The sequence below is a fragment of the Amphiura filiformis genome, chromosome 8 (genome assembly GCF_039555335.1).
Source record: "Amphiura filiformis chromosome 8, Afil_fr2py, whole genome shotgun sequence".
NCBI classification, from domain to species: domain Eukaryota; kingdom Metazoa; phylum Echinodermata; class Ophiuroidea; order Amphilepidida; family Amphiuridae; genus Amphiura; species Amphiura filiformis.
The window spans coordinates 43,749,009-43,759,784 of record NC_092635.1 but is presented as its reverse complement, the minus strand read 5'-3'; the positions used below and the strand labels follow the sequence as shown (position 1 = coordinate 43,759,784).

General features: G+C 35.9%; 1 protein-coding gene across 2 annotated transcripts in view; it reads right to left on the bottom strand.

The window, feature by feature from the left end:
• Positions 1-974: 974 nt before the first annotated feature.
• Positions 975-10,776, bottom strand: part of LOC140159080 (E3 ubiquitin-protein ligase arih1-like) — a 28,456-nt gene continuing 18,654 nt past the window's right edge. For both annotated transcript variants that reach the window (XM_072182420.1, XM_072182421.1), the window contains exons 11-14: positions 9,806-9,889; positions 5,410-5,586; positions 4,597-4,709; positions 975-3,717 (exon numbers count right to left, since the gene is read on the bottom strand). In XM_072182420.1, coding sequence (XP_072038521.1) covers positions 3,633-3,717; positions 4,597-4,709; positions 5,410-5,586; positions 9,806-9,889 — 459 coding nt within the window. In that variant the 3' untranslated portion in view covers positions 975-3,632. The remainder of the gene's footprint in view (positions 3,718-4,596; positions 4,710-5,409; positions 5,587-9,805; positions 9,890-10,776) is intronic.

Genomic DNA, 10,776 nt, shown 5'->3' with positions numbered 1-10,776 from the left:
TGTTGTTTTACACTTTGTGTGACACAATATCATTTGATATCAAATTCTGTTTTTGAGATACACACAAAAACAATTCTAACAGGAAAATAAAACAATATACACAAAACCCAAGGTCATACCAGGAAAACAAAACAATATAAAACCCAAGAAAACTGGCCTCTAGAAACAGCAATAACGACACAATCCATGTAAAGCCGAGATAATGGGCAATAATACTTACTGAGCAAAATATGCGTAGTAATTTTCATAAATATACCACCATTGGCATGACTGCATGAGTATACCGATACTGGTATGCAATATTAGTACACCCGCTGCTTGAGCGCTGTACGCCAATTACTTGGAATGCCTGTACCATCTGGCAGCTCTGCAGTATGCATCACTGAACACAGAAGTGGCTTGTCTGCTCAGGTTAGAAAACATGTTTGCGCTAATGTTTTCTAGTCCAGAAACAAGTCTCCACATATTTCTACTTTATAAGAGCACTGATAAAGACCTTACAGTGTTAGGACCAATATTTTGTGAGCCTTATGATTCTCACGAGGCTATGCTTGTCTTTTATTTTTTTGAACAAAACATGTGTGTGTGTCTTTTTTTACTTGTGTGTCTAGGCACAAAAGCAGGGTCTTTCAGAGGGGGTATAGAAGTCATTTTACAGGTACTGAAAAGGCCACACAAGCAAAACACACTAAACAGACAAAAAGTCGCACAAGATGTCCGTAAAAGACACACAAGATGTCTGTTATACTCACAAAGAGACACAAGAGTCGCACAAGTATACCTGCGTGAGTATCCAACACTTTACTTGGAACCCTACTTGTGACTTTTTCTTTGCGTGCTGCACATAGCAAACCTTGTCTTCTAACCTATCACGTACAAGTATGATCAGGATTACTACAATATATTATAGACACTATCTAGCACTACTGATAATCTATGCATAAAAATAAGCAGATCATTGTAAACAAGGTGAATCCAAATACAATGTGTACATTTAATGTCACTACTGAATAGATACAGATCACAGACTACAGTGACAATATCTCGAGTATAATCCTTACATGATATTCTGTAATAATTCTGTAATAATGTAGGTATACAATAAACAAGAACTCTTGAAATAAACGTCAGCATATCTACTTACTAAGTCCTGATCATCTTGTACTAACTTCTGGTTTCCCTTTGGCCACAAATAACTGCTCAGAGCCAGAAGTGGGTAAGTGCAATAGCTGCCCTATGAACATTTGGGAATTTACACACAGTATATTGTACTCATCAACACATGGCAGCTATTGCACTTACCCAGTTCTGGCACTGAGCAGTCGATATGTTGTCTCAAAGCTCTTGTGCACATTCATTTAACATCCTCATTAAATATTCTGATAATTTTTTTAATTCTTGACAAAATTGACCATTATTTATTGAAAAGAAATGCAGCCATTTTACAAACGGCTGCGCAGTGAATCTATTTCTATTTCTGAAGCACATAAACACTTGCTAGCTTGTCGCAATAGTCTCCGATCAAACTGACATTGGATATTAGCATTTTAGAAACGTGTTGAAATGACTGCATTGGAAGTTCAATGGTAAAAAAGAGACAACATACCGAATCAGTTTGGGCTATTCCATTTAAAATTCTTACTACCCTTGTGGAAGATTTTTGAAATATCTTACACATACACATGGAAGATATTTCAAAAATCTTCCACAGGGGTCATGTGGATTTTACATGGAATAGTTCATTTTCAACATGAGAAGACCTTTGGAGGTGATGGATTAAGTTTGGTTGGGGACTCAAGGGCTAAGAGCAAAACTGTACAATGATTTGCTTTTTAGTTCCTTTCTCTTTTCCTTCAATTCTGTTTCTTTCTTTTCTCGTCATAATACAAGCTTTTAAGCTTGGCTTGGGCATTTTGCTTGAGCCTGGTCCCATCAGGACCCAAGCGTGTGTCCACCTGGTTAAACAAATATACATTTTCTGGTAGTCCAAAATACATTCCAAATATTTTTTTCTCCCAAGTTATTCCTTCTCAATATTAAACATAACACACTCCTACACATAATAACAAACAAGACAACAAAACGATATTGTGCAGTAGCTAGTTATGTATCTCATGGTTTCTTTGCGTTATTACTTACATTCTATATAAATCAAGTTACTAAAAACCATGGACAGTAATAACTGTCCATGCTAAAACCATGGACAGTAGAGTTCTAACAGTACTTGCCCATGCTAAAACCATGGACAGAGTTCTAACAGTACTGTCCATGCTAAAACAAAGTTTTGGCAGCATTGCATGTCATATAAATCATGAAAATTAACATTTGGTTTAAGGTACAGTTTCACAACACTTGTTTTACAACAAATTTTTATACCTCTTACGGACAAGAACGGACTGATATAGCAGCTTGATGTACCGTGTTAATTATACAACTATATCGATTTTGTAGTATCAACAACAATGAACTGGCGTAAATAAAACCCGATTTTTTTTTTATCACCAATTTTGTATAAGGTAAAAAAAAGAAAAGAAATTCAAACATATACAAGGTTACAGACTTCAAGCCATCATGGAAGGATTAGGTGAATGACTTATTGAGTTAAAATATTGAAAAATCAATTAAATTAAATGTTGTTAAGCATCTCTTTGGCACATTGAGCAACTTTCCACCATAAGGGGTATGTATTGTATGACAAGCTGTATATAGTCAGTTCTTGGTATACATTATTTAAGAACTGCTTCATTACGGTGACCGATGTTAATTGACAACTTTTTACCCTGCACAAAAAGAAATTCTTTTCGTTATTAATTAACTTCAGTTATTGAACAAATATTTGGTTGTTTTGGACTTGGAAAGTTTGTTCACTTTCACAAATTTTAAGTTTCTCACTTCAATCCCCCCATTTGAAATGACAGATAAATATCCAGTGCCTAATTTTACAAAAGAAATATAATGCACTGTGCTATTCCAGTTGAAATCCATTCACCCCTACAGAAGACATTGAATCTCCCACACAGGAGTGTAGATTTCAAATGGAGTCACCCATTCAGGTAACCCCATTTGAAATCCACACTCCCTGTGTTAGACATCAAGGTCACATCTTCCATAGGGGGTATGGATTTCAACAGGAATAGCATTTCATAAGTGCCAAACCCATCTTAATAACAAAACTCGTACCAACAACAAAATTGTTTCAAATTTATGGAATTTGGAATTTACAATTCATTAAAACATTTGGAAAATCAGGCACAAGGGGTGATGCACTCAACTTTTTGTGTAAGTACACACCAACTGAGTAATACTAACAACAATTTAACAAAAAGAAAAACATAAAACATGATATTAAAGGTATCAAAATTACTGTCAAATTTTCTTATCAATTTTTTTCTTTGAATTTTGCAAAGTATCATTTAACAAAGGCCACCACCATATTCATTTTTATTGTGAAGACTTTTTTATACCACGATTATGAAACAGATTTCTATGTGATGAAGTTACATGTACATGGATTATTATAGGTTCAAGTTGCTAAAAAAAAACAAATCTGATATAGGAACATGAGATGCATGCAATAAACTACAAAAGCTGGGTTCGAAGGTTGAATATGAGTTGAAGGTTAAGTTAAAGGTCTATTCGTCTATATAGTCCCATAGGTCCTTTTCGTAACCTTCTTTGACGTGTTCTAGAAGCACTTTCCGCCTGCTTTCACAGTATCTAAAATAAGAATCGCAAGAGAATACACAGGGAGTTAGAATACAATACATTTTGATTTGGGTTTTTTATCTTCCCAGAGGGCGCCACATTAAACGCTCCATTTAACTCATTTTAGGGTGATGAGCAATATTTGAGATGTATAACTTACTATCAAATGTAGATGGAAAATCTGGTGTCATAAAATTTATTATTTCAAAATGACTTATGGCCGGAATCGCTTGATGCAGGCATGGCCTAGTTCTTTTTACACAATCGGTCGGCCAGTGCTAAGGTCTTTGCAAACTAGTGTAATACTCAGTACTACGGCAGAGGTATATTGATTTTTAACAAGTAAAATCCTATTACCGATTATCATACATCCAGAAGTTCAAGGAAATTAATGCGGTATTCCATTTGGAAGATTTTAGGAAAGTCTTCTACAGAGGGAGTATGTTTTTCAAATGGAATTGGCTTGGGTTAATTACCAGCGTTCGAAATTTTGGTTGTCCGTTCGCCCGGGACAACTAAAAAAGTCGCCGGACAACCAAAAATACTGATTCGGTTGTCCGCCGGACAACCATAAATCTGTAGCCAAAACTCACCTTTGTAGGCCTACGGACAACCAAAAACTTAGACGGACAACCAGAAATTGTAATCTGGTTGTCCGTGGGACAACCATTTATTTTTCCTTAATTCGAACACTGTTAATTACTTTAACACCCATACTCCCCCGGATGTATCTTTACCTATATCTTCCACAACTGGTGTATTTCAAATGGAGTAACCCAATTGTCTGTTCTATTTGATATTCATACTCCCTCTGTGAAACACTAATAGCTGAATCTTCCATAGGGGGAGCGTGGATTTTCAAAACAAACAGCCCAATGTTCGTGCGCTTACCTAGTTTTGTCTTGCACCTTTTGTTTAATATCTGCTAGCGCATCACCGGTGATGTCTCTCTCTAAGTATTCCGACAGGGTTTCTGTAGCATTTTCTAGATCCTTCTGGTTTTCCTGTAATGAAATGGGGAAATTTGGGCAAGGTCAAAAAATGATATATAAACAATTTTATTGAGTTGACAACAGAGTTCATGGCTGTGATACTGCACCCAAATATGCTAAATTCTTCAAACACATAAAAAACTTGTGTTAAACGAGAAAATACAACATGGTTACAATGCCCACGCAATGCTCATCACCCTCTGCTCAAACCAAACATTTTTACAGTAACAACAAGGCTGATAAAATCAACCTAATACCACAGGCATTATCTAGGATTTATTTTTTAAGTATCTTTTGTTGTTGACATCATTTTTTTTTAAAGAAATACAACTTTGGTTCCTTTATAACAATTTAAAAAAACCTTCCTACTTGAAGAAGCCAGCCAGGTGGTAAATATTATGCAGATTTAGAGTGAAATTTATACTCTCTGTTTGTACTTAACGCCACAAAAGACTTGCACAAACCCTTTTTGTACAGAAAAATCTCTTTAGTTTCAGTCAAATATTAAAAAATGTCAAATAACCAAGATTTTATAATCTAAACATCTGTCACATATCTAAATTTGATGTTTAAAGACGTTTGAACGCAAAGTGGTTTTAAATATTTTGTTATTACTATGCACTTATGACCTCCTTACATTAAGTGGCTTCTACGAGCGATACACAAACAACTTGAGAAACACGGTAGTTTGACTAAACCTCATTGCACTAACCTCAAATATTAGTGACTGGTTGTTCTTTTTAAGGTAGAATGCAAAAACGTATGTATACATAAGGGTGCTGCGGCACTGGCAGAGCACATCCACGGCTTTCTTCAGGAATTGCACCTCGATCCACGACATGTTGTGTTGCTGCATCTCCTCCATCTTTTTCTTCACTTGTGTATATAGCTGAGGAGGAGGAAATATGTAAATCATTCAATGGAAATCATTCAATCATAAGAACTGGTTACAGGCGCAACTGTTAAGAGTGTGTACTCCAGAAAAGTGATGCTCATTCATTTTCTCAGTCCAAAACTACAATGCAGGGCTTCAAGCCACAGGGATTGAGTTCTAAGGCGTGCAAATGCGATCGCACACCTTAAATCGCATGTCTGATAGCACACCTCAATTCCTAAACTTCTTATGAGTGCAATTTAATAGCACGCTGACAGCACGCCATAACATTTCCAGAAGTGCGATTTGTAGCACACCTGTTATTTTCAAAGCTAAGCCCCTGATACCAGCCCATGCAAAAATATAGAAAATTGGAACATTTTGAATGAAAATATAGGACAGCAGAAGTCAAATACAGTAGGTATCATATACCCAGTAACTATTGTTAAGGTGCAAAGTCCCACAAAATATTTTGCATGATGTGTGCATGATTTTGGACTGGTATGATGTCTATAAAAATATATTGGGCACAAAATAGAGCCCAGTAAAATATATCCACTCTTACATACAAGTGCTACACACACATGTCCAACAACCAATGAAATGCACCCTAAAGGCTGTATCGCATATACTCCTAAATGGGGGGATATATGCAAAAGCTACCCTATATGGGGTAGAGTTAATATTAAAAAACATACTTTTTTTTCAATATTTCCTGCAGAAGATAGAGAGAAATAATGGGATGTCAAAAAATATGCCAATTTCACCATCAATTCTTTTACTTTCAAGTAAACAAGCAAAATAAACAACCCTTAAATGTCCACAATCGTTGGCCTGGTCAACTGGTAGGTGACCTTGTCCTTATAGATCACACTCCTGTATACTTGTCTGGACTTAGGTGGTGTCTGGACTGACATGCCCTGGGCCACATAACTCAATTATGTATTTCATTATTCCAGATGTGGTGGTAGACCTTTAAACATCACAGAATTTTGCTGTTAAAGACCCACCCCTATATCGTCGCGTGCATTATATAGTAACAGATCTGCACTTTACCGTAAAATCCATAGTGACGGATGTTGAGTTCTCAAAATAATTGCGCAAGACATAGTGACGGATAACTTTGGCAATCTATTACATGTGAGATGTATGATTTTACTACATTTCAATGTTTTAAAGTATCTTTTCAAGGGTCTACTTTTGATAGACACATGAAATGGCAAGTTTATAATATACTAGCGGGACACCCGCGCTACGCGCGGGTCCCCGCTAGGTGAGTAAATGGGAGAGCGTTCACTAAAAACAGGAGGAATTACTGAACAGGTAGAATCATTGAAACGGTAAATTTTATTTATCTGAACCTGACCCTCCTTAAGGGATCTAAAATGAGCGTTTATTGCGTTTGACAGTATTTTTTGTGGGACATGAGAGCACCTCAGACCTATCGAATTGCATTCTGAATCTGAAGCATGTCTTTCTGATATCAAATAATTTTAATTTTTGAAAATCACAATATAATACAAATTTTATGACAAATTATAAAATTTGATATTTTTCAAATTTTGATATATAACAGTCCTCGAAGTAAATTATATAAATCTAATGATATATTCTTAAAGTGTATGTAGCAGGGAGGAAAAGCCGACGATCAATTGAAAATTTTGACCTTTTATATTGAAGATATGGATTTTTTCCCAAAAAGACCTAATTTTTTTGGGTGTTTTGGGGAAAAAATCCATATCTTCAATACTGAAGGTCAAAATTTTCAATTGATCGTCGGCTTTTCATCCCACCTACATACACTTTAAGTATAAATCATCAGATTTATAAAGTTTACTTCAAGTACTGTTAAATATCAAAAATATCAATTTTAATGATTTGCCATAAAATGTGTATTAAATTGCGTAATTTCAAAAATCAAAATTATTTGATATCAGAATGACATTCTTCGTATTCAGAATGCAATTCGATATGTCTGATGTGCTCTAATGTCCCAAAATAAATACTGTCCCAAAATAAATACTGTCCAAACGTTCATACCCCAGCCCTTAAGCCTACGTTTCCATTTGAACTTCTTCTTTCTTTTTAGTTTCTTTTACATGGGCCAATTTTGTTCCATTTAAAAAAATTGACCATGTGTTTTTATTTATTCAATCCAGTTCCCGTTATTTTCTAAATCTGTCCTTTGTTACAGTTCCCTTTTAGCTTCTTTTTTATTTGCTGCATAGCTTGTGATTTCCCATTTTCATGTTATTTATTTAATTCTGTCTTCAGTTTAATAGCCTTTTTATTTAAATTTCCTGATCTTATTATAGCTTTTTTTTCTTACATTTCCTGAAGAGTTTCTTTCTTTCCTTCTTTAGCCTATTTTATTCCCGTTTTCATTTTGTGACTAACTATAATCCACATACTCGTATAGGACAGCATTCAAGCTTTGACTTACGTTTGGCGGACAAAGTGTGAAAAAAGTATTTAGGGGTAAAAACAGTTAAAATTCTTGATTACTTAAATGTTTCTAGGGGTAAAATGTCACATATTTTCAGATTTTGGCACTTAAAAACCCTTATTTTTCACTGATTTTGAGAAAAATTCATTTCTTGGTCCAATTTTGGCCGAAAATGGTCGTTTTGGGGTGACAAAAATTTTGACTTGCTAATTTCCTGTGAGTGTATGAACATGAAAACTATCAAATAGTGCCTAATTTTCTATGCTAAGTGTGTAACAAGGGTACAATTGTGATATTAAAAGCATTGAATGGGATCCATAAATTTCTTTATTTTCGTAGCAGGGGTAGAAACTCAAAGGTCCGGGTGACAATTGATTTGGAAAAAAGTATAATATTCGCCTCATTTTCGAATTGAAAAGGCCATATCTCCACAATGGTATGAGCTATAGGGATGTTTTAAGTGTCTTTTTGCTCAGTATTTCAATAGCTAAATGGTGATATAACAAATAAGTAAGCTAGATTTACAGAAGAGAAAATAACTTGCAATATGCTACCCCTACCCCTAAGAATTTTGAGGGCGTGAAAAAAGTAATGGATTTTGTTAAAAAAATAAGTCCTTCAAAACTGGGAGGTATAAGGCTAAACAAAGAACATGTTGCTCTTACCAATACCTTTCTCCAGAGCAACATGTTTTTTGTTTAGGCCTAAGTATCTCCATTTTGAAGGACTTATTTTTTTAACAAAAATTTTCGCTCAAATTTGAGGGTTTTGGGCAGAAATATGCCTGTACAGTGCTATGGGGAAAATTTTCAAGTTGATGATTATGCATTTTTTATGTCAGATTCAGTTTCTACACAAAATTTCACCCTAGAAAATGTTCCTTTAAGTAGGATATCTTTCACTTTAAGTTTCCACCATTCTGTCCGCCAAACGCAAGTCAAAGCTTGAACGCTGTCATAGCCTGTTTGTCCTCATTTTGTTTTCTTTTTTATCTATAGTAGGCCTACCTCTTCATGTTGTTTGTACTTTTTAACACACATCTTTTTCCCGTATTTATTACGCTACGGTCGTTAATATCATTCATTACGTGTCTCTGCGTCGTTTACGCGTGCCATGGCGTAGTGCTGCGTTACCCGCGCGATCAAGACCCAAGACACAACTTAATCAACTCTGTTTGTTTTAAAGGTGTGATGCTTACTTCGGTTTATTGGTCCGATGAGATGCACCTGTTAGTCACACTGTAATGCTTTTCCGATGCGCGGACTGTACTCCGCGCACACTCCCGATGATACTCGCGATAGCGCACATGAAAGCACGCGATAGTGCAGCGCGAAAGCACGCGATAGTGCACCGCGTGAACGCGAAACTTCGCGGGACGCGAACGCGATAGTCTTGCGCGGACAGAGGGCCAGACGGACGGACACGCCGTAATTAGTATTAAGATATGCCCAATGCAATTTACTTACTCAACGTTTTTCCGATGCCAATTTTTTGATAAATTTGCTATTAACATCCGACACTATTTAATACACCCCGAGTTTGATATCCGTAACTATGAAATTCACCCAACATTATGGTGCTACTTTCTGAAAAAGTATTCTTTTTTCCCCAAAAAGACGTTGATGCCACCGAGTGGTGAAAATAAGGGGTCCCCTTATCAACATTTATCTTGGCAAGACATGTGGTGAAGGACTACAAGGGTTCAGGCTAAGAGAGCACTGGCTCGATTTCTAGACATCTACGAATTTACTAAAAAACTATAATACCAGTTGTTAATGAGAGACTCACCTTATTTTCAAATCGTAAACTCTGCATGTGGTTCATATAACGATTGCAGTAAAACAAGTACCTCTCTAATGCCTGTCTGGATCTCTGCAAAAGGGTTGAAAACATATATCGCTTGTAAGCACACAGGGTGCACCTCAAACAATGTTACCATTTTAAAGAATTGTTTTTGACTAAAAAAAAAAGGGATATCCAAAATATTTTTTCATTGGTGGTGTGTAAAATGTCGGCCAAGTTGTGATTTTTTTCTGTGTGATATAGAGCTTTTGCTTGAAGGTGACGGTCAATACTGAGACAAGCCAAAATTCAAAGGTTCAATTTCTTTACACTGAGCCATTAGCAATTCAAGAGGTATTGATCGCACAAAGCTAAGAATGGGGAAAAGTGGCCCGACTAGGATTTTCACTACTTGCTCAGTGCTAGAAGTGGGTAAGTGCAATAGCTGACATGTGTAGCTGCCATGTGTAGATGAGTACAATATACTGTGTGTAAATTGCCAAATGTTCACAGGGCAGCTATTTCACTTACCAACTTCTGGCACTGAGCAGTCAAATTATTCTGCTTTCTACTGTCAAAGAGAGCCCAAATATTTTTATCATTTTTTTTTCTTCTTTGGATTTGTAATATTTTTTGAGATACACGCTGTATGATCAGTCTTACTGAACTCTGAATCAGTAATAGTTGGTTTGGCTATACTTCATAATACATTTCCACAATATCAAATTCACTAGACTTTACAATACATCAAATAGATTAAACCCAAAGTCCTGACTCAAAATTGCCCTGTGCTGAACACTACTGCAAATCCACCATATTGGTGTGTCACACATGCATACCAAAATATTGTAACTCCAGTACAACAATACTCTTCTTTAAGGTGGCACACAGGCTCGCTCAAAGAGGGAAATTTTAGACTTTGTTTTGTATTGTGTAAGTAATTATGATATGTATACATTTTTAGAAAGGAAATGATC